Below are 24,716 nucleotides of genomic sequence, written 5' to 3' on the forward strand. Positions count from 1 at the left end.
CTTTAACATCTCCCACACCCCAATGTAACATCTTCAAATGTCTTGTGTTGTCCAACCAACAGTCCAACACCCTAAAATATCCAGTTCACTGTAACAGAAAGGAACAGACAGGTTGTTGTTTTCATATACAAATACCTGCAGGCACTTTGTGATTGGCTGATCATCCTGCTGCAGACGTGTTGATATGCAGTCAGGTGTGTGGATCAGCTGGTGATGTGTGTGTGTGTGTGTGTGTGTGTGTGTGTGTGTTATCTGTTTAAAGTTGCTCAACAGGAACCAGCTGAGAGACAAAAACAGGTGGAGGGCAGCATTAGTGTCACCACACCCTGAACATCACACACTCTGCTTCGATTACACAATGAGACAACAACACTGACAGTCTGAGGAGCTGACAGCGCCACCTACATGCTGCACTCCTCATCACGCACGCACGCACGCACACACCGAACAGCAGAGGAGCTCAACACGTAGTCTCGCTCCAGACCAAAACTCACCGGGGACGGATGATTTACAGGAATCCGACCTGAGGACAGGATACACACCCAGCTGTGTTTACACACCATTACAAGTAAAAATCCTGCATTCAAAGTCCTACTGCAGTAAAAGTACAAAGTATTTGCAGGTGGTTTAATCTCTAGCAATGCACTGGATTCAAAGTCTTATTTGATTTTATATGAATGGTTTTCACCAATAATCTTAATTTGACATGTAAACACAACTGTCAAATAAATGTAGTGGAGTAAAAAGCACAATATTTCTCTCTGAAATGTATGATTTTATTTTCATTGCAAGATTATCCTAGCGGAGGCCGGTAACATTTTCATTGCGGATATCAACGTACCCCGTGTTTACTTTTCTTCACTGACGCAGATGAAAATGAAAAGACCGCATCAATCAAAGCTCAGCTTTGGGAAGGGACGAGATACGGGACAAGATGGGGAGACCGAGAGAAAAAGAAAGAGAAGGTGAAGGAGATGAGAGAGGAAGAGCAGGTACTGCCCACTGTGGCCAGGTAAGGAACGGCATTACGTCCCTGTGCTCTTCAACGCAAACAAAAACTAACTGACCTGATCACATTCAAACAGATTTGGACTAATTACCACCGAGACATACCGTTAGGGCCAAAAGTATTTGGACAGCGACACTATTTTCATAATCCCGCCGCTGTTCACCACCACGATGGAGGTGAAAGGAATCCACCAAGACGGGACTGAAGTGACTACTTTCAGCTTTTAATCAAGGGGTTTAACAGAAATATCCGTTAAACATTTAGGAATCACAGCCATTTTTATACAGTCCCTCATTTTCAGAGGCTCAAAAGTAATTGGACAATTGAAAATGGATCATTTTCATGTTCAGGTGAGGCCTGAACACAAATGAAGCAGATAAAAGGTCTGGAGTGGATTCCAAGTGTTGACTTTGCATTTGGCAGCAGTTCATGGGAACTCTCAACATGTGGTCCAAAGAGGTGTCGATTCAAATGAAGGAGGCCATCATTGGGCCGTTCTTGTTCCAGTTCTGGAACCAGATTCTCTGGACAGATGAAACCAAGACTAACTCGTACCAGAATGATGGAAGAGAAGAGTAGGGAGAAGGAAAGGAACGGCTCATGATCCAAAGCCGCCACATCATCTGTCAGACATGGTGGAGGCAGTGTAATGGCCTGGGCTCGTATGGCTGCCAGTGGAACTGGGTCACTGGTGTTCATTGATGATGTGGCTGCTGATAGAAGCAGCAGGATGAATTCTGAAGTGTATGGTTCTAAACTATCTGCTCAGATTCAGCCAGATGATGAGAAAGTGATAGGACGGAGCTTCACAGCACAGATGGATTATGACCTAAAACATACTGAGAAAGGATCACAAGAGCTTCTCAAGGCAGAGAACGTCCTCACTTCAGTCCCGTCTGGTGGATTCGTTTCAGATCCATCGTGGTGGCGAACAGCGGCGGGATTATGAAAACAGCCTCAGTATTTCTAACGCCCTGCCAATGGCCGTGGAGACTCATGTCACTATGGGGACCTGAATTTTTGTTAGTGTGCATTCAGGTTAAAGCTCCCCACCACACACACACACCTGCCTACCTGAAACAGAAAGTGGACAGCTAGGTGTGAAAACAGCAATGGTTTTTCAAGTGTGTGTGTTCAGTCAAATGTGTGTGTGTGTGTGTGTGTGTGCGTGTGTGTGTGTGTGTGCGTGCGTTAACGCAGACGGATGATTTCTGTGCAATGCAACAGGCTGCAAAGAAACAAGCCTCTGAAAATAGAAGTGAAAACTCAATGTCCACTGAGCCTAAGCCATCGACAGGTTTTGTTCTGAGAGCTGCAGCCTAAAGACACTGATGTCCGTCGGTCTGTCCGTCCAACTTGTCCGGTCCACAGAGGGACATCTCAACAACCTCTGACGTCGACCCAGACGGACGCCGAGGCTTCGACCACCACCACGGACACGAGTGAAAACGTCTACTAACAGGATTTTTCGACCGCGTTGCAGGAGCGTGTGTCAACAGACACTAAAATACTGTAATAATACACTTTACATAAAAAGGATCCCAAAGCTCCACACAGCAGCTCTGTTGTTAAACCGTCCAATCAAAACATCAAGCTTCACTTTACCGTCAGACTCATTAAGTAATTAACTAATGTCGCAGAACAACAAATGTTAGATTTACTTCATTTAATTTTCATCATTTATCCCCTAAAAAATGTCAAAACTTGGGGGGGCGACCAGCTAACAGCTGTCTGCAGATCTCAGGCCAACGCCGGGTCAACACATACAGAAGAGGAGCCGTTGAGCTGCTTTCAGTTTCTGTCCCGTCTGTGCTCACACCGATCATTAACCGGACGTCTGTGCTCAGCTGAAGCGTCTGCCGCTCACAGTCCTCGCTCCACAGTTTTATAACCAGGAAATGTGTCTTCACTTTAGCTGATACCGTGACTTTGCACTTTTATAGTCTATATTAACAAGAAACTACAGTGTTGCTCACTCATGGTAGAAGAAATCTACGTTCTCAGGATAAATTCTGAGAAGCGCTTAATGCAGCATTGGTGTTTATCTGATGTAACTGAATCATACTGGGATAACAGCCGGCTTCCAAAGCACGCTGGGTAAAAAGCGGCATTTGGAGCGTTCGGACTTTGAACTGGGACAGATGAGGTTTCGCTAAAGCTGTACCCAAATCGGGATTTGGTCAACTCTCAGTCACCTGCGTGAGTAAGTCATCAAATAGACAACAATTTTATCAACACACGGATGAGAAACGCCACAGTCCAGCTTCTTACACCTGTGGTCCGGTTCGTCCGATCCAGACCGAGGGAAAAATGATCCTCGCTGCATTTTAGTTCTGCTCCAGTTTGTGTTCACACTGAGCTTTTACAAACGAAGCGAGATTCTGACAGCAGGTGAGTGTTTATTTGTGTTGTCTGGATTCCCCAAAGCTCCCAGAGAACGACTGACTGTCAGTGGAACTAGACTGAATAGCGAGCGATCGTTACGAAGAATGTAAAACCCGGAAGATACAGGACCAGAATCGCTGTGGACTTCATGAACTGACAAAAAACACAGGATACTAACCCAACTGCTTTTGACCGTTTGATTGGTCAGAGAAAAAATCCCTGCACCCACGTGCTGTCAGCTACGAAGACTGGCGTGAGACCTGCCAGTCAAACTACCGAGACCTCCTGGTACAGGAGGGTCCCAGTCCGCTTCCCCCCGAACTCTGGTGCGGTTTGATCAGAACAGTCAAACTATAGGATTCTGTGATACGTGATTTTAACATAAAGACTCAGTGTGGTGATAAACTGAAACTCAGGAACAAGCAGTGTGTTACATAACTACTGAATGGACCTCCGTGTGTGTGTGTGTGTGTGTGTGTGTGTGTGTGTGTGTGTGTGTGTGTGTGTGTGTCCTAAAGGTAGACACAGAAACCCTCATCTTTTACAGTGACCCACATTTCCACATACCTTCCCACGACACACACACACATACACACACACAGACACCAGAGCACCCTCTGCTGTCAGAGATGAGCGACGGCAGCGTCACACACTCAGTTTCCAGTCAGTGGGATTATTAACAGATGAAGTGATGTAGGTCATATTTATCGTCACTGTTCACGTTCACACAATAAAGCAGGTTATACAGGAAATCAGCGTTATGTCCCTGAACCATCAGGCCAACCAGAGGCCCCACGTCAGTTTTATTTACACATCCCAAAAAGATTTGCATCAAAGAGCTTAAAGATCTCTGTCGCGTACAACAGTCTCCATCCTCAGACCCTCGAGTCAGGTAAGAACCAAAAACTGAACGAGGAGAAAAAGGAAGAAACCTCAGGAGTGTCCTGCTGCTGGAAGAGAGCTTCCAAAAGAGATCTGGCTCTCAGCGAGGCGGTCTGATTCAATACCCTTCACATGCCTCTATACACACACACACACACACACACACACACACACACACGCACGCACGCACACACACACACACACACACACACACACACACACACACACACACACACACACACAGAGATAGGTGTAAGAAGGTTGTTTGTAATATTTTGTCCACCCCTAGTGGAAACAAAATGCTAGAAACACGTCTCCGCAGGTCAACAGCAGAGACCAGGCAGCAGCCAAACACTGACACCTGCTGGTGACCAGACAAACTGCAGAGACACACGAGCCTAAAACGAGGTGTGTGTTTATGTGTGTGTTTGTGTGTGTGTGTGTGTGTGTGTCTGTGTTTATCACTCACCCACAGCTCTGAACAGACATGCTCCGTCCTCCTTCATCTTCTTGATGACAAAGCCTTTCTTCTCCCTCAGAGCTTTTTCAAACCAGTGCTCCTGCTGAACACACACACACACACACAAAAAGAGTCAGCTGTATCCCGGACCTGGACAGCTAAAGACTTCGCTACCCAGAAACCCTTTGTTCAAACCCAGACAGTTTTCAGTCTTGATCAAAGTGTGTTTTATCCGTCACAGATGTCGGCCAATGGATGAAGCTAGCCTCTGAATAAAGTCTGATTTTCTCAGGTCCCACAGAAGGTAACAGATCTGAGGCCGCGACTTACAATTATTTTCATTATTGATTAATCTGCAGACTCTTTTCTCAATTAACTAATTAATCATATGGTCTCAAAAACAGCAAAAAATGTCCAAGTTGACATCATCAAATGTTGTGTTTTGTCCAACCAAAAGTCCAAAACCCAAAGAGTTCAACTTCACAATCCTGCAAGACAAGGAAACAAAAAACTGCTCACATTTGAGAAGCTGGAGGCATGAAATGTTTGGTATTTGGCTCCAGAAGTCACTTAAAAACAATTAACTCTAGACAGTAGCCAATTAAATTTCAATTAAATGGTTGCAGCACTAAACAGCCCTGTAGTCCAGTGAGTAAAGCCTGAAGAGGCAGATGATTTGCACTTTAAAAGATCCTTGAAAGACTGCTGCCTCCCACTGGGATCCAGACCCTGACCCTGACCCTGACCCTGAATAATGTGACACACAGAGAGAGCTGAATGTTAACTTGATCTCAGAGAAAAATATGAACATCTTCTCCCGGAGTTTGGTCACTTTAAGTCATGTTCAGAACGGACGGTGCAAAGAGACGGGATCAGTCCTACGTCAAATACAGGTGGGGTCAAAACTGGTCTCCATGTGAATCATTCATACCAGGACCGACACACACAATTCAATATTGTGACCTGTATCAGGTGATGCCTTGAATGGTAAGATGAGAATATAAAGGCACGTTTACATGGAGCCTAATAGAAGAGAAAAGCCCGAACAGAATAAAGATTGCTCCGTATAAACACCTCAATCAGAACAAACAGGTCCGGACCGATAGTTTAAACCTTTTCATAAACCGATCAAAAGAAACTCTGTACCACGTAAACGATTGACGCGACTACTTCCTGGCTGCGTTCTTTCTGCGTCTGCTCTCCGTCTTGACGTAAATGGGTGGTGGCGTACGACGCATTCTTCGCTTCTGCGTGTGTAACGCAGCTGTTCCGATCAAATGCGTCGGCGCGTTCAAACCCCAGACAGTATTAGAATCAGATGTCGCGTAAACATTTGACCCGGAATCTTCAACTGGAATGGTTTCGATCAGGATGAAAAACGTGTGCATGTAACCGCAGCTGACGATTCAGTTAGGGACAGATTCGATCTGTCCTGATTACGTAGACCTGTTGGCCGGACACTCTGCTTTTCATGCTGCGGTATCCCTGGCTTTATAGGACCTTAAACTGGATTTATACCTCTGCCTTAGGGGGCAACACCATACCGATGGCGGCTACAGGCGTAGGCTCTGAGTTTACACCCGAGGCTACGTCGCAGCTGACGCACTCCCCCTCAAAGGAGTAGCCACATGTCGGGGGTGCGGCGTCGACACCGATACCGCAGGGGGACGGCAACCACCGCGATTGGCGGCTAGGTTTTCCCCGACATGTTTCCGATGACGGCGGAGTAGGACTCTCGGTAGTTTTCTCCTTTTCATTACCACACATCAGTCGACGTCTCGTCTGTTGAGACAGGAACATCTAACAGAGACATTACACTGCAGACCGACTGCTCACCGCTCTGTATGAATGAATGAACGGCAGGTGGCTCCTATTCACTAATAGGACCCAGTGAAATACTAAGTCACCTGTTGTAACTCCGGTTCTATGAAGCTGTGGGTGCAGCTCAGTCGCTCTGTAAAGCACCGCAGCCTGATCAGAGACAACGTGTGCCTGGCGCTGCAGAGGTGACGCTCAACCGTGAATCCAAACCAGCGCTGGGACTCCTCCTAACACCTTGTCTCCACATTAAACCCAGCTGTTCCACACGGTGAGGTTTAAGGATTTTAGGAAACTGGTACCGGACTGGTCCTCTGCATCAGCAAGTAGTTGAGAGCTGAGGTATGAGAATCAGCGGTGGGAGAGAAAACGTAGAAGCGACGCATCCCAAGAGCCAAAGCACCATCTCAGGTGCCATCATTCAAATCTTCACCTGTCTCCACACTCCAATCAGCACCATTCAGTGGTGAGAACGATGGAGCCTGAAGACTGTTAGAGAGCTGCGGATCTTCAAAACTGCACCTCTTGAACCCTTAAAAAACAAACAGCTGATTCTGATGATCGAGGGGCCGAGTGGAAAATCTGGAATCAAAATCCTGACGTCGTTTTCTGAAATGACGTTTAACTGGAAGGCGGAGTTTCTTCTGTTATCATGCAGATGAAGCAAACGGGTTGTCAACATACAACAGTGACAGTGAGTGGAGGCCAAAGGACTGCTGCGTGAATTTTATTCTGTTCGAGGTCCAGATTCTCCTCTGTTTCTAGAACAAGCGACAACACGCAGGACCGCGGCTACGTGACCGATACCTGAGGCGTCCGCGAGAAGAAAACACTGCTCAAGCATCAGAGGCTTTATCGACTGATGCTCTACTTCAGACCCAGGTAGCAGTTTTACATCACACTCAACTGAAAATCTTCAGGTCTGGGACTGATGGTCAGACAAAACGAGACGTTGCACTGAGCTCTAGGTCATTTTCCCTCTTCTCTGATGTTCTGTTGACCAGGAAGTAATCAGCAGATTAGCAGGTGTTCACGTTTCTGTGCATAAAGTCGGCAAAAAGGTGTAAGAAAACAATAGGTTTGTTATTGAAATGTTATCGCCTCCACATGGGCACCTGAGAGACCGTCGTGTTGGTCCTACCAGGTCCACTCACCAAAGGAACAAATGTGGCTGTTTAAATCCCGTGTCCGAGGTCAGTTTAACCCAGCGTTAGGAACTAGAGGTTATTTTCATTATCGCTGAATCTGCTGATTGTTTCCTAGATTAAAAGACAGTTTTTTCTTTAAAAGACAAGAAAAGTGTGAAAATGTCCAGCCCTGGTTCCCGGAGTCCTCGGTGACGTCATCTGTTCTTAGCAAAAACCCCCAGAGATGTTCAGTTTAATGTGAGCAGCAAAATCTCACAGCGGGGGAGCTGGAGCATCAGTCCCGTTGCTATGGTTACCTGCAGGTTAATGAGAGGCGGTCGAGCCGTCGACCTGGTCTGTGCTTGAGGGGAACGCAGTGAATATGTGATGATAACACACCTGACAGACGACCAGAAAACCGGATTTGACGTGGACACGGTTTGTATTGTAGACTCCTTTAGGAAACGCCATTCTACCTCTTTACGACTTGAACTGAAACTGAGTTATCGGTGACTTAATGTTCCGAGTTATACACCTGGTCACGCGGGTACGGTCCCCGTGTGGACACCTACAGGTCCATTCTGCCCACTGACCAGAGGAGCGAAGGTCAGTCGTGTTTAGATCCCGAGCGTCCGTAGTCAGTCCGGCATCAGCCCTGTTGCTATGGTTACCCGCAGGTTAACGAGAGGCGGTCGAGCCGACGACCTGGTCTGTGCTCGAGGTGAACCCGTGTATGATTTTAAGGATCGTACATGCACAAGTACACGTAGTTGTACATCGTGTTACTCCTGAACACACACACGGACGTAAAACGGAAAAATGCCGTGTGTGTGTGTGTAATTCGCCGTTTGTTTGTTTGTTTGTTTTGGTTCTGAAAACCCATCCGGACATTCCGTGTGTCGCTGCTCGTTCTCGCCGGTCACGTCGCGCTTAAACGCTAAACTCGGCGTTGACCGTTCGCTGTGGATCCCACCTGTGTAACCACGGTAGCATTAGCATTGGCTCTAGCCTCTAGCTGTTTTCTTAGCTGGCGCTAGCTTCCTACCTGCTCCACGGTAGCCGGGTCCATGGACTGCAGCCGCGCGGCGTTCTCATATTCGTCCTCGCTGTTGTTCCCGGCTCCCTCCTCCGTTTCCTGGCTGGAGCCCACTCCTCCCGGTCCGGTCACCCCGGGCTGGCCTCCGCCGGCCAAAGCCGCCACCACCCCGCCGGAGCAGGTGCCTGCCTGCCGCCGTCTCTTGCTAAGTCCGGGCCCGGAGCAGCAGCTACCGATGCCTCCGCCGCATCCGACGACGCCGGCCGACACGACGAGCTCCCCGCGGGAGCCGGCCACCATCCCGCCGCTGCTGTCCCGACCGTCTCCTGGCCCTACCGGGGACACGGAGCCGACGGGAGGCGGAGAGGCCTGCTGCGGACGGGAGCTCGCCTCGATGCTCCGCCTGTCGTCCCTGGCGGAGGGCGGAGCGGGCTGGTAGGACCACGGCGGAGGTGAAGCCCTCGGCCGAGCTCCGGTCCGCCCCGCGTGCGGGTGCGGGTGCGGGTGCTGGTGCGGGTCGGAGCCGCTGCGACGGTCGCTGTCATCGGCGTGGTCCGAGACGCCGACCCCGGAGCTGGGCTTCTTCTTCGGGAGAATCGTCATGGTGGTGAGCGTGTGAGGGAGGCAGGGAGGGGGTCAGAGGGTGACGAGTCCTCCCTTTCTAGATCAAATGTTTCGGTGTGTTCGCCCTCCGGCCCGGCCCTTCGGCCCTAATCACCGAGCTAAGGCTCTTAACGAACCGAAACGGGCGACGGAAGCGACGACTCGGCTCCTTTTCGACGGTTTAGTTGAACAAAAACAAAACGCGTCTCCGTCTTCCCCTTCTCCAGCCGACCAGTCCACAACATCAACAGTCTGACGGAGGCCGCGACGTCACTTCCTGGTGGCGACGGCAGTCATTACGTCAGCACGTTGATCGAAGCCGGATCGTTTTTATGATTTTACAGATATTCGACGTTTTCTTTCTCCTTCTCCCAGTTTAAGCCTTTTGAGAACGAGCATCGGTCATTTATTCTTTCTATTTTTAACGTGTCTTTAATACTGAAATGTCTTTTTTCATGTGATTCAACATTGTATTTTATGTGAGGGATCATTTTGGGGGATGAGGATATCGTCCTGTATCTCGTACTTTGTGTCTGTTTATCGGAATGTGGAAACAATCAATTCCGGTTTTTCTGGTCAGCTTTAGTTTCTTTCTCTTAACGTGTGCTTTTATTTGTATCTGCTCCTGCTAACAACAGGTATAAAACTGTTGTATAAAACAGAACAAACGTGTCCCAATTTCCGCCGCACGTCCCTAAACGACCTCACGAAATCCAAGACAAGCACAGAAACGTCGGGAACCTCCCTCTCTTGTCTCAGACCGGGTCCCCTCTGATTTGTCCAGGTGCACTTTTTTATGCATCCGGGCCTGGAACCCTGTACAAGATCAACCCTCGGGTCGGGACAGCGCTCCAACTGTTCAACTGGTCTGGTTTTGTTGTCTCATATCGGATTGTTGTAAATCCACGACGTGTGCTCTACGTGACACTTGTCGCACCTTGTCAGGTGTCTGCTGTAAAATAAATGAAGTAGCTCAACTGACTGCCCGGTGGACGAAGAGTTAAATAAATGCAAAGCCGCGAGGCAACGTTTCTCAACTCTCTACTTTTTATGCTAAATTGCTTAAATTGTGTCCGACATTCCCCCGTTAATCTTATTTCAGTGAATATATGATGTATATACATGCAATCGATCTGTCTCTGTCTCTATATGTACAGTATCTGTGTGTGTGTGTGAGTGTGTGTGTGTGTGTGTGTGTGTGTGTGTGTGTGTGTGTGTGTGAGACATAAAGACACATAAAATTGATTTGTCATCATTTTAATAAAATCATTTCGGTCATGTCGTTCTGTTAAAAACATGAAATAATCTTTTCTTTGGACTGACACCTTGTTCCCGGAATAGAAACCAAGGGTTTTGATTGGTCGGCTGTGTGCAGGTGGGACAGCACCTGCTGGCCCAGCTGTTTTCAGTCTTCACACAAACTGAGGAGACACCGTCTCACCGTGGGACAAAGGGAGAAGTTCTCTCTGAACCACGCCAGTGTTGACCCTGTTGACCTCCACCTCCAGGTGTGCACATCAGGATCAGCTATAGACACCTTTTTACTTCGGACGTGACCGTGACCGAGGGGTATCCCGGCTCCTACTGTCCACGGCCGGCTACAGTCGGACGTCAGCCGGTCTCCTGGCCTCCGGAGAGCCGGTCAGAGCCGATGGTTCAGAAACATGGAGGGAAGCTTTTCCGGGAATCAGCAGTGCGGTTTCTGTATGAGCCCGTTGCAAACGATCTACTGTGGTTCGTACGTTCAGAAACGAAAACAACGAGAGCCTCAACCGGGGACGTTTCCTTATCTTCTGCACTAAACGTATTTATGAAATAACAGATTAAAAGTCGAAGGTGCAGACCACAGACACGTCAAAACGTTTGTGAATCGGGCTTTTTCTTAAATTGGATGCGTTTTCAAACTAAACAAACCTGTGGCTTTCATAATGATGAGAACACTGGGGGGGGGACTCCATGTCCCAGCATGCCTGTGGGCAGGACGTCAGGTTTCTGTTGCAGAAGCAAGTTTACTGATTATCTGAAAAACAACCTGGAACTAATTACATGTGAACTGACGCTGCTGCGGACACTTGGCTCTGCCCTCGGTACCGGCATCTGGTTTGGCCTCAGACGCTTCAGCTGCCTCCACCTGCCACGGTTCCACCGGAACTCAGTCCACTTGAGGGGTCAACCCTTTTTACCCTGCAATGAACCGGTAACGTAGGAGTCCGAAAGCCGCACCCTTGGATATCATCGGAAATTACAAGCATGAGTTAGTAATCACACAGCAGGCGGTGGAGTGACAAAGTGTGTATTTACCCCCCCACACACACACACATCTTTAGTTACAGTAGGTGCTCAGTGTTGATTGATAACAATGATAATAATAATAATAATAATAATAATAATATAAGCAATAGTTGTCTTCAAATATAGAGCGATACACTTTATACAAAATACCCTGCATATTACTGTCAAGTGACGTGACAAGGGCGGCGGGATGCCTCGTTGTTTGTGGTCGTTGACGGTGACCGACACCGGAGGGCGCCGCCGCTCCGTCCTCTGAAGTTTCAGCCCCAGGATGACCGTGCAAACCCCGGGGACTCAGATCAGTAGTCGGTCGTTAAGATCCACCCGCAGAGCGTGTCGGAGTGGTCTTTCTGGAGCTTTCAGACACATTCTCTGGTCTTCCAGAAAATTCCAGAGTTCCAGAATCAGAGGCTGAAGATCTGTGTCTTTAAGCTTTTTAGCTGAAAACAAAACTAAAAGCCGCACATGCAAAAAAAACCTTGAACAATTAAACAAGTCGATGAATTTTTGTAGCTGATTTAGATTTGAATTCTATTCATCGCCACATTTACGCCCATTTTAAATTCCCAGAGTCCAAGGTGACGTCTTCAAATGTCTCGTTTTGTGCGACCGACTGTCCAGAACCCAGAGAGATGCAGTTCGGTGTAGCTGCAACCACGGAACCAAAGAAACGTCTTTATAACAGTAAACCCTGTCCCTATATACAGTAGATATTCTTTAAAATGCCCAGAGCTTCCTTTGGGTGTTGGTTCCTGAAGTGTTTTTGTTGACAGACAGTCGAGGGAATTTTTGGCTAAAAGTCTGGACGACGAACCTGCAAACTGTGGAGTCAAAATCCCAAACTGTTGGAAGAGACAGTATCAACGGGTGAGATGCCTTTGGGAAAGTCTATGACTCAGAATCAGGGGCTGATATTCATAAAGACTCTACACTGCTGAGGTAACTGATTCCACATCCACATAGTTTCCGGTCACGTTCTGTTTTTCCTGGCTCCAACAGCCCATTGCGGTTCTGTCCGGCCGTGTAAGTCGGACTTTGTGTCGTGGGACCAAAGACGGTAACGGTTACTACTCCACCGTAACGGTTACGGTGGAGTAGTAACCGTCACCGTCGTTATCGGTTCGTTCTTTTTTTTCAGATTAATCAGTTACGAGTTTGATCAATAAAATAGTCAAAAATGCAGATGGGCGAAGGTCTTCAAACGTCTTGTTTGGCCTGTCCAAGTGTCACTGTGATGGAAAAACAGAAAATCTGAGACGCTGGAAAAATAACTTGACGGATTGTTGAGATATTTCCTAACCTAACGAGAGACTTCATCTCATCGTTATGAATTAGCATCTCGTAATGCTAATGCTGCGTTCAGGTCACGTGGGAGCTAAGGTAATGACGGGAAAGATTCTGGCGTTTACGACTCGCGAGCGTTCGCGTCGTCGGACGACTCAGGACGGCGGCCGTGACTCTTCTCGTGCTTCTCGCTCACGACTGCAGATTCCAGCTGACTTCATCAAGAAACGCTGACAACACAGAATAAAGACGCAAACGTCAGTCACATTTATTCAAAGAGGGTCCTACGACCTAGCAAGCGAGTCCTTAAAAGCACGATTAACGCGACTGTACAGGAGCGTAACCGGAACCAAGTGGAATAACGTTGAGTGACGGTTGTTGTGTTGCAGAGTCGGATGTTTGAGGGTTAAAAATACCGTGCTTGTTCAGTACAGCACGTTACTATAACAACAGACTCTGGCGGCACTTCCGCACTTTTTAGCGCCAGATCGGCTCTATCGGGGCTTTCAGAGATATTCGACTTGCCCGGACGTGATTACGTCTTGGATGCGGACGTGAACGCTCTTTACCAATGGGAAACTGGGAATTACGGTAACTCTGTTACGACTCGAACGCAGCACAAGAAAACATCTAATAATTATTAGCCAGTTTTCTTGTAATTATGAGATAAATGTCTCGTAAAAATGCGAAAAACTATCTCAAACTTCTGAAAAAAACCCTCCTAGTTCTGAGACTCGGATCTCACTCCAAGATCTGTCTCTCACAGTTACGACTGTCCAGCTGCCAAAATCCAGATGAGAGAAGATCTGAGCTGATACAAATCGGAGTCGCCTTCAGTTATTAAAGCTGGCTCAGAGCGGTCCGCTTCACGAGCGCAAGCGGCGCTTTAAGCCCTGGGTCCTGCCTCGCAGGCTACATACGTCCTGCCCTTCCTCGCTGGTGAAGGTTGTTGGGGGCTGTGTGCACCCCGGGTCAAAAAAAAAAAAAAAAGGAAATCTATATTTTAATTTACAGTTAATGTTCTCCCTAAAAAGAAAAAAAACAAAAAAAAAAAACAAAAGCTGGAACTGAACATCAGTTGACAAAAGTTCTCATCGTTCTCAAACACAACATCATCTCTCAGAGAGAATCAGGTCTACAAAGGAAACTAAAAGTGATTTTAAATAAAATTTTGTCACAGTGTACTACCGTTATTACAGACGACACAAGGAGACGTTTGATGGGAATTTGTAGTTCGCTCACTTGAAATGTTTTTGTTGCTGTTTTTGTTTGTTTTTTACGTCATCGTGCGTAACTAGGAGACGAGGTCTGTCCTGTGTCTTTGGTGGAAGCAGCGTGTTTCTGCTCAGCGTGAACTGATTCACTGACTGACTGGACCAAACTCCAGCAGTTTGCAGGTTGTCACACAGACGTGGTTTTTATACAAACAGTCCTAAATATGAGTGCAAAGGCATGCAGCACCACCCGCCCCCCGGTGCAACGTCATGAACGGCTAAAAACTGGACAAACCCACAGAGCTCAGTGTCACAGGATCAAAACAGTCAGCGACTAGAACGGAAGCCGTTAGTGTCCGCGAAGAGGGTGTCGATAAAGCTGGATGCGACAGAATCCACCCTGACGCATGGCTTGTGACTGTCGCCATGACAACCCCTGTGCACAGTCCTAATGAGGAACAAACAGAACTAAATATAATAATATTAACGCATTCATGCTGCGCTGACGGAGACAGCGTGTCGAGTCGAGTGACGTCTCTGGAGGACTAAAGGTCCCGTATTCAGACAGAAAGCCGCACTCAAAGTGAACCAACGTGCAGACTGAAGGCCACAAACTAGTTCCGAGTTTGATATGTGAATTCTGCTCTTTAATTCATCTGTCGAAGGGCAAGGTTTCTCTGAGCTCACCTTGAGCCTGAGTTTAAGGCCTGTACTGTACCTGCCAGCAGGATTTCTGACTTCACAACGAGTTTGGAGCCAATCCTAGTGTGACGTGGAAACTTGAAGCCGGCATTGAACACACACAGAGAACGGACTTTCAGTAACGTAGGAGACATCTTGTGTACAGTAGATAAACTGTTGAAATGAAACATATTTGCATGTTCATGTTTATAGATTTTTAAGGTAAAACCACATCGGACACAAATCATGTTGGGGGCTCTAAGAACAAAAAGCATTCATCAAATCTGTTTTGACCTAAAACATTTCATAAATGTCAGAAGATCCTAGATGACAGCAGCACAGAAACGGAGCCGAGGAGAATAATAATACGCATAAAACCAATAAGGAGACGAAGAAGAAGAAGAATACGACTTATGATGAAGAGTAGTTTTAGTCGATTATTTTGCATCTGAACATTTGGTAGGAACAAATGACCAGAATAAATCTGACGCTGATGTGATCCACAGCCTACGATCGCCTCCTCTGTCTGCTCTCGTCAGCGTGGAGCTAAATTCTCCTCGTTCTCTGGTTTCTCTGAGGAACCTCGTCCACCGGCAGCAGAACGTCTCGCAGAGTTTGGTTTCCTGTGATTTCATCCCTGTTTCTATATTTACACCTAATAAAGAAATCAGACTGTTGGTAGTTATTCCTGCAGATTTGAAGATTTCATACGAATAACACAAACTTTTTAAATAATGTCATCTGCATATAGTTTGATGTATGCAACAAAGACATATCGTGTCTTTCCTCCGTTTACTTGTGCTGAGTAAAATATTTAGGATGGTTGTTAATCTCATTATAAGGACAATAAGACACAAGTCATAAATAAGAAAAGAAATAAGTGACACTGAAGCCACGGCTTAAGGATTTAAAGGCTGTTTGTCAAAAGGACGATATTTGGTTCTTAACTAAACAGTTTAGTCAGTCAGCCTAACAGTCACACGTCTATGTTGGAGGTTTGCAGTTTGGATGTTTGAGCTGCAGCAAACGGTTCCAAGATAATAGGGAGGGAGTGGACATCCCTGTCTTCTGCCCACATGTCAAATGAAAGTTTAATATTTCAACATTTTTTTCTTAAATACTTTTGCAATGCGTAAAGCTTCTGTCCAGAAAAACTAGATTTGAATACGGGACCTTTAAGTGCAGATCTGAGAACGTTTAAAGTGAGATATTCCACATGGCTGGCTGTGCTGAGTGTCAGTGCTGCATTCGTGTTCATCAGATGAACTAAATTACAATAATCAGATTTGTTTTACAGTACAGCTACTGTCAGTGTGCTTGAGAGAGAGGAGACGGGGCGAAGAGGACAGAGGAGGAAGTGACAGGAAGGAAACGAGAAAGAGAGGAAGGAGATGGAATCTGAAAGTAGAAAACACCGGCACTCACAGGTCTACAATTCACCTGCTCTGAAAAGTCTCCTCAGAAGCTACTGGAGAAAGAATCATCCTGTTTAAACCAGCTGACGGCCAAAATTACAGGCCCCCAACCTTCAGTTTGAGAAACACTTCTGAGGGAAAACAAATCCATCGACCGTCTGATCTCTCCCCAGGACGTCCGGCTGCCGGGGTTCGACGGAGTAATATCCGAAGCTCTGAGGAAAGTTCGCGGGAAGCTTGAAGTGATGAAAAGAACAAAGGACAGAAACACACTGGTGTTTTTGTTTTAAATATTTTAGCCCATTAAGCACAAAACCTGTTTACTTTAAGACCAATTTTATGGTCTGATTTCAACTACTCACAGATCTCTCAGCCATCGGGGAGACAGTTGTCTTTTGATCTTTTAACTCCTTGGTACTTTTAAGTAAGGTGAAGGTAAAATAAAATTAAAGCTCCCTGAGGAGTTTATGCCCTATTTGCCCTATTTTGTGATTCCTGTTTCCTTCCTCATAAAACGTGGGCAAACCTGCATTGTTTGCTTCTCTGTTTGCTGCTTCCCGGCCATTTGCTGCTTTTAAATGAACGTGAGGAATAAAGTGACTGTGAACTCACCAACAGCTGCTCTAGGCCCAGTCAGCACATGACGAGAACAAACTTTGACGGTGAATAAAATGAACTAATCTCTGATCTTAACAGACGATCCCTCTGCAGATTAACTTTCACAGGAATGCAGTGACACCGACGGCCGCCTGGAAGGAAGGAGATCACTCTGAAAACTGGTGGATGATTTGCAAAATGATCAGCAGGAATGTGATGGACGCAGGATTTGCAATTAATGGGCTAACGAAAAAAGACCAGAATGGTCCTTTGAGGGGGAATTTGATGGGTGACGTTTCGTGTTTCGGGCTGTTTTTATCCTCCTGTTGTTCAGTCATTTAATCTCTTTCCATCAGTTATCTCCTCCCTCTCTTTCTCAGTGGCCAGATGTGTTTGTTATGGTCACGTAGATATAATTTTACCCTTCCGTTTGACTGTCAGGCTCTTCGCGGAGTCACATGACCTCCCTCTTTGCTTCCATCCATCCAGTTTCTCTTCTTTCCTTCCTCGTTCCTCCATAAACCCCCCCTTGAATGTCTGTCTTTCTGTGGCTTAAAACCTCCCCCCTCCTCCGGCTACCACATGTACGTCTTCGTCGTGTCGATCTGACTCCCCCCTGCCTCCTCCTCCCTCTCTCCTCCCGCCCTCACCTCTTCCTCCTCCTTGTCGTCTTTGTCCTTCTCCGCCTCGCTCTCCCACAGCGTGATGAGAGGCGGGTACAGCTCGTTCAGAGGGATGGATGTGGCGTGCTGCATGTACTTCTTCAGCGAGTGGCCGCAGGACTTGTGCTGCTGCACACGGCGGCCCATGTAGACCACCAGCAGAGCCATGATGGACAGAGCGAACATGGAGCCCATGACGGCCGCCAGCGCCACGCTGCTGCGCCGCGATGCCACCAGCTCCACCGAGAAACCTGCCTCCTTAGTGGTGACATTCAGACAGGAGGTGTGGACAGGAGAGGAGGGGGAGGAAGGGGAGGAGAGGGGAGAGATGGGGTCGGGGGAGGAGCTGGGAGAGGAGGTGGGGGAGGGAGGAGAGGAGGAGACGGTGAGGCAGACGCGGTACTCTGTGGCAGGAAGGAGGTGAGTAAGATTATACTCTTGAACATCTACTGGGACCTGGAGAGAGACAGAAACACATTATTGAGTTGAGTTAAAGAAGTTCATTTAAACTTCAGTTCATTTAAGTTAAACTTAAGTTAAGTTCATTTAAACCTAAGTTCATTTAAACTTAAGTTCATTTAAACTTCAGTTCATTTAAGTTAAACTTAAGTTAATTTAAACTTAAGTTAATTTAAGTTAAACTTAAGTTAATTTAAACCTAAGTTCATTTAAACCTAAGTTCATTTAAACTTAATTTCATTTAAACTTCAGTTAAGACACTCAACTGTCCCACTGTTATTACAGACATGTGAACTAACCACATACACAGAGACGTGCGCAGAGAGAGCATTAGTTTACATGTAGACAGGTGCAGAGAGGGTGGATGTGTTCACCTTGGCGGTGTAGCTGATCTGAGGGTTGTCAATGTGCAGGGTGGCACTGGTCCACCGGGGCAGAGGGAGGGGGGCGTCCTGCTGGTTCGGACCCAAAGACAAAGCTGCTCCACTGGGATACAACTTCCACTCCAACACCACTGACTGGGCGTGAACCACCTGCATAGGAAACGGGAAACAGGTAAATCTACACTGTTGTAAGGATTAGAAATGAGTCTGAACCAGTATTTTGACAATAGCAATAATAAAAAATTGTATTTTATAGCACAATGCCTATAAAAAGATACAATACTATGTCCTTAACAAAAGATGAATAATGCACATAAAAAGACTGATGCTAAAAGTAGGAATATTAAAGACAAAGCAGATACCTTAGCCAGCACCACCAGAGAGGCTGCAGGGCTGTACGAGCTCCCCAGCCACGGCTGCTCTCTGCTGGGGTCACCATCCTGCCTGGTTCCCCCGCCCGACCACCAGCCCAGAAACCCCTGAGAGTCCACAAACACCGAGACACTCTTTGTGTCTGCTCCCTCCACGTTCCACGCTACACAGGTGTAAACACCTGAGAGAGAGCGTGACAGACAGACACAAACAGAGAGGTTGTTTTAATTAAAACGATGCACAAGTTCTGAGTGTGCGCCTGAAATTTTGGCCCAACAATATGTGAATCAGAGCACGTTTCCATCAGCCACCTTGATGTAAACTGGGTTGTATATTTAAAGGCAAATGTGGGATTGGATTTTTTTTGGCAGATATTAAAGGTTCTCATAAAAACAGGAGCAAAAAACACTAGAGGCCATTTTGTGATGGGATTACAGCAGCAGTGACGACCCACGAGTCGTTACTACATCATTACATGAGTAAGTGTCAAGTGTCTACGGATTAGTGCTAACGCTAGCTAGTTACTAACTTTTGCCTTAAGTTACACTTTTGCTAACTAACATTAGCTAGCTAAAGCTAACGTTTGCCTTACCAAACATTAGCTAACTAGTGTTAGCCAGCTGACAGCGCCCTTTCATTTCCCATGTTGGCTTGGCATTTCATTACCAGTATAAAATGTCACATACTATCTAATGTTAGCAACGTTATGTTAACACTGGAGGACTGGTTGTTGTTCACATATGTTTTGACACCAGTATAGAGTTTATTATTTTAATAGTCTTTTGTGTGGCTGTGGCGGTTTAGTCTTTTGCCTTTTTGATATGAGGCAGCTCCTTTGTTTTCACTCAGGAATTCAGGAGTTTCACCTGGTTGGGTAATTGAGCAATACTAAAATCCACGTGTGCTGAAGGCTGAGTATTTGTATTAGTTCAAATGTTTCATTCACAGAGTCAACATGAGCAAGAGGAGAGCAGACATCCGGCACTTGTTTGGTGCTAAAAGAAGAGCTAGTTGAAACTTGTCAGAATTAGGTCTTGGAGATGAAGCCTGTATTTTCTGAAGTTGTCAGGCAGGTTCAATACTGAGCAGGATAGTGTTGTTGTTTGGTACGTGCCCCATGAGCTGGTGTTATGGATCTGATTTATCCTCGTCTAGACTGCCAAGATCCTCTGTGGTCTCCATTGGAGGAGTTGGACTTGTTTCACAAACTCCGTCTTCATTCCCAGATTGGTAAAATTTAGTTAAACGTGCAGTATCTTTTATTTTAACTCTGGTTTGACTTTGATCAAAACTGTGGATTATTTCCACAGCTGGAGACTTTAGACCTGGAACTGGTCTTTGAGCCCAGCCGCCTCCCCCTGCAGGCTGGACGTGAACCAGACTGACCTGCATCTGATGGCTCGGCGTGTTCGATCACCAATGCTCCAGGGTCCGACACACGATGCTTCTTCTTCTTCCTGCTCAGGCCACGCCCCTCCTCTGATATGATTGGTGCAGCCACTGCCTCTGAGCTCACCTGACCAGGTAAGGAAAAGATGTGTATGGTTATAATATTATTAGATACTTAGGTTTGTGACTACTTTATCTTCTTAATTGGACAAAACAGTTTTATTGAATATTTTAAGAATAAAACTCACGCTTCACGTTGCAATATTAAATATGAGAAACTTAACAGAAGGTAATCCATACAGTGAACATGTTATTACCTTTTTTAAAATAGGTTTTGAGGGATTTTATGGGCCCTACTTTTGTAGCAAAGCAAGGGCCTGTGCAATAAGCGCTCAGATCCTGGCATTGAAAAGGCAGGAACGTCCTCTCAGACAGACCCTGAAGAAAAACACTGTCTCAAACAAATTACATTCATAAACTACTAAAGTGTTTCCCAGTTACGTTGTGGTGGTAACGTAATCTCTGCCTGGATTATGTTTAGAGACAACTGTTGTTTGTTTCTTTAATTAATGAAGAGACATATTTATCAACAGCAGCAGAGTCTCCTGGAGGTGGTCGGCTTGGATGGACGACTGTCACACCAGAGACCAGGTCCACATCCAGAGTCCCGTCTGTGGTTTGGACAATAGCAGCTCTTTGGTTCAGGTTCGAGAAAGATGGTGGTTTTGGTTCAGTATCAATAAACAGGTTGTGTCTGAAGTCACTGAACTTTTTCTGTCTTAGACCAGACCAGGATCTTTCCCGAACCGGAGCCAGGTGCTGTGAGAGTCTGACAGAACCAAAAACCAGTTTAATGATCCTGGAGTCGCCACAGGTGGATGTTGTGCTGCAGGATCAGACGTTTTGGAGGAAAACAAACACGTTGTCTCTGAACATTTTATTGATATGTTCAGGATCAGAAACAATTCATGGTTTCCATGTCCGCAAGTCCCCCGACGGTCCAAGTGGACCCCGTGTGGACGTCTGCGTGCAGCCTAAAATTTAAGTTCGTGTGGACTGACCACGTTGCGAGCGCGCTGACTGCACATGTGCCAGACAGGTAAACTGGATGCTCGTTCTTGTTGAGCGGTTCCACACACTGTTTTCTTTTTTTTTTTGAGTTCATGTTGTTCAGCGAAATACAACAAACAAAGGTGCGCTTCTTCTTAATGTCAGGAGGTCGCAATCACGAGTTCTGGTGCACATCTGTGAAACCTGTTGCATATGTAAACGCCCGATTTTGCTGTGAATAGAAGCACGTTCGTGTCCGCATCTGTCCGAGGGCAAGCGGAAGCCGTGATCTGGCCTATATTCTTATGAATGTATCCAACACAGGTCGAGTGCATGTTCAGTAGATCTGGGTCATTCGCTCATCTCCTGTATGAAATTGGTGTATTATCAGTGCGCTGCCCTTTTATGAGTTATCATGCATTAGTTCAGGGTTCCTGCCTGTGAAGTAGCTTTGATGTCCAGTATGTTGCTGTTCAAGCTTGCTGTCTGTTAAATTACTCCTAATAACTCATAGAAAAATTACCCTGGACATTGAATTTTTGCTCAGCCTTTCGTATGAGGTCACTACGAAGTGAGTTTCTCTCAGCATCCTCCAACCTGAACCCAGAACACTTGACTACATCACCTCTACATCCACCTGTAAAGTGATGTAGAGTTCAGGAACCTGACCCCAAACCGACGGGTCCCAACAACGTGTCATGTTTTGCGTTTTCTTGTGTAAAGCTTCAGCCTCAGGCTGGTTGATAAGAGGAGGACGGTGTTGAAACCTTCTACGGTGAATGTGATTCTCTTCCCACACAACTGCCACACTTAAGGAGCCTTGCGATCGCGTCTGTACAAAGTTCTGTCCTGGATTATAACTGTTTAGACAGCTGTCAGGTTCACTCGGGAAACGTCTTTTGGAATTAGCAGTAACGTTAATCTTCCTGGTATTCCGAAAAGACAAAGTTGATCTATAAACCATTAAGGCAGATCATTCATTATCTTTCGGATGTTAGAGTGTTACATGCTGGTCGTTGACTGCAGTGTGTGTGTGTTGCCACTGAACCTACAGAACGTTATGCTTGGTGCTGTTGGGCCGCCATGTCACATTTACTGTGTCGGTTTATTACGGTCGTCAGATTACTCACGTTTTATGTGTTAGAAAGTCTTTCCAGAGCAAGCCCATAACTTTTTATGTGAAGATGAAACAACAAAAATTTGACCTCCGGCCTTGAGTCAGATTTGGGGCTCATATTCGGCAGCGCCAGTCAGGTTCAGACGCAGCTACAGGCCGGTTCAGGTCTTAGTTTTAGGCCCATGCAGAAGTCTACTTTGATGCACCAACACTCAACTGTGCACACACAGATACAAGCGTACACACCTACACTTGTGATTACACCCACCTTGTCTCCAGTGGGCGTAACCCAGTAGAACTGGGGGGCAGGGTCAGCATCCGCCCAGCACTCCAGTGTGATTGGCTGCCCAGCGCTGATGTTCATGGCCGGTGGGAAGGAGTGAGGAGAGATGTGAGGCAGGCAGCTGTTGGCCCTGCCCGCGCTGGCCCCGCCCCATCCGACAGCCACCACCTCCTGCAGCTCCCGACCAATCAGGTGAGGTGGGGAGGAGCAGAGAGTGACGGACGACTCCAGCAGCTTGAGATGTGATTGGTTGCCAAGGTGAGGCCCCCAGGAGGAAAGACAGTCGCATCGCAGGGGGTTAGAGTGAAGAGACACCTCTTCCAGTGAGGGGAGGGAGGAGAAGAGGTCTCCAGAGAGGAGGCTGAGCTGGTTATTATGGAGGAGGAGAGTCCGGAGGGAGGACAGGTCACTGAGGAGGGGAGAGTAGAAGGAGAAAGGAAACAAGGAAAGAAAAGAAAGGACGGAAAGGAAGAGAAAAGGAAGGGGGAGGAGCAAATGGACAAGGATGAGATGATGAAGCCACGAGTGGGAGAGGTGAATGATGAGGAGTAATAACAAAAAGGGGAGAAAGAGGAGGAGTAAGAAGTGGACGTGGACAAGGGGAAGATGAAGAGGTGAGGAGAAGAGGAGCAGCAGAAGGGAAAGGAATTAAGGAAGAAAATGAAAAGATGAATTAGGAGGGATGAGAAGGAGAACAAGGGGGGTAGATGAAAAGAAAAGAGATTTTTCTTCATGTGAGAAATTTGCAGGAAACTTTGTGAAAGATTAGTAAAAAAAAAAAAAAAAAAAACGTAAAACAGAAAAGTGTTCAGAAAAATACACAAAATTTCATAAATCATAAATTTGACAGTAGTCACCTGAAGGCCTGCGGGTCGATGTAGGACAGTCTTGGGTTGTTGCAGACCTCCAGTTTGGCAATCTCTGGAAGGTTGTGGAAAGCTGCTCGCTCCACCATCAGCAGCTCCTCCATGTTGTTCAGACTGAATCCAAACAAAATCGTCACTTATTCTAATACACAACCTGAGGAAACTGTATATAATGCACCATATAGCACAACATCACTGTCAGAGAATCACCCACTACAGGTTTCTTGGACGAGCACTTTACTCTTCCAGTGATACTGAAGGAGTCATGCAAGCCTGCCCATGCAGACTACATGTGTTTGCGCACTTGTTTACGGCTTATTACTGGGGTACTTGGGGTGTTCCAGGTACTCAGGAAACATAGGGAGCCAGGACTGTTACTAGGATCCATCTCCTCCTTGTATATACCACAGTGACTAAAGACTATCCTATCACTACTCACAAAGTTTGGCTACTGAGAGGGGCATGATTTTATATCACTCATCGCAGAGGTTATGGAGAAAACTTAGTACCTGGCTGGACCGTGTTTGGTCAGAGTGTGAAATCAAAGACGTAGCTGAAAACTGTTGTGGAACCGCTGTAAAAAACTGCTTTCAGTGGAAAGTAACTAAAACCTGCTGGAAAAGTCGCTAAATGTCGCCAGATGATGCTGATTAGCATATTTGTGACGTCGTCGCGTCTAATTTGCCTTCTGCCTAGTGTCAACTGGTTTCAGCCATTTACCTGTTTCCTTCTGTCCTGCTCTCTGTGCTCACATATACAGTGTTTTAATGCCGCTGGATTCCCAATGAAGCTTTTCTCATTTACATGTTCTTCTGTTTCTGTTGTCAGACAACGGAAGTATGAAACAGCGACTGACACGTGGCCCATTGAGACGACATGTTAACCAGCAGTCACTTCCAGGCCATTTCCAAGCTGCTGCTCTGCTGCTGAAATCCTGGTTTTAAAACCAAGACGTCGCCTGACAGAATCACCAGACACATGAGTTAAAGACAACGGCTGAGCTGAGATTTCAGGTGTATTTACCTGTAAAATGATCAGTCAGAGAGAAAGTTAGAAGCTCATTCAGGTCTGTGTCAGCTGCCGTGAGGTCAGTTGAATGAGACGCATAGAGAGGTTTGTCTGGAGGGAAAGACCAACCTCATGCTCACGGGTCAATACTGGCGACTCTCTTCTACAGAAAGTAACTAAGGTTTGTCCAAAAAGTTTTCTAGATTTGTCGCTAGATGCTTTTGTGGAGAAAAGTCTATAAAGGGGTCTGAAAAGTCGGTAAATGTAGCGACAAAGTCTCTAAGTTGGCTTCTCTAAGCAGCTAGTTCCTCCTTTAGTTGAGAC

At 46.5% G+C, this 24,716-nt stretch overlaps 2 protein-coding genes across 4 annotated transcripts in view; both read right to left on the reverse strand.

Moving 5' to 3' along the window:
• Positions 1-9,610, reverse strand: part of otud5a (OTU deubiquitinase 5a) — a 29,543-nt gene extending 19,933 nt beyond the window's left edge. For 2 of the 3 annotated variants that reach the window (XM_040152120.1, XM_040152122.1), the window contains exons 1-2: positions 8,727-9,610; positions 4,746-4,839 (exon numbers count right to left, since the gene is read on the reverse strand). In XM_040152120.1, the coding sequence (XP_040008054.1) occupies positions 4,746-4,839; positions 8,727-9,320 (688 nt within the window). In that variant the 5' untranslated portion in view covers positions 9,321-9,610. The remainder of the gene's footprint in view (positions 1-4,745; positions 4,840-8,726) is intronic. The other variant, XM_040152121.1, reaches the window with a different exon arrangement.
• A 5,401-nt stretch (positions 9,611-15,011) lies between these two features.
• Positions 15,012-24,716, reverse strand: part of si:ch211-180f4.1 (uncharacterized protein LOC100144405 homolog) — a 14,310-nt gene continuing 4,605 nt past the window's right edge. The window contains 6 exon segments of the mRNA XM_040151803.1: positions 15,012-17,921; positions 18,299-18,457; positions 18,670-18,860; positions 20,066-20,195; positions 22,504-22,927; positions 23,376-23,498. Of these exon segments, the coding sequence (XP_040007737.1) occupies positions 17,379-17,921; positions 18,299-18,457; positions 18,670-18,860; positions 20,066-20,195; positions 22,504-22,927; positions 23,376-23,498 (1,570 nt within the window). The 3' untranslated portion in view covers positions 15,012-17,378.

The sequence above is a fragment of the Xiphias gladius genome, chromosome 18 (genome assembly GCF_016859285.1).
Source record: "Xiphias gladius isolate SHS-SW01 ecotype Sanya breed wild chromosome 18, ASM1685928v1, whole genome shotgun sequence".
Lineage (NCBI taxonomy): Eukaryota > Metazoa > Chordata > Actinopteri > Istiophoriformes > Xiphiidae > Xiphias > Xiphias gladius.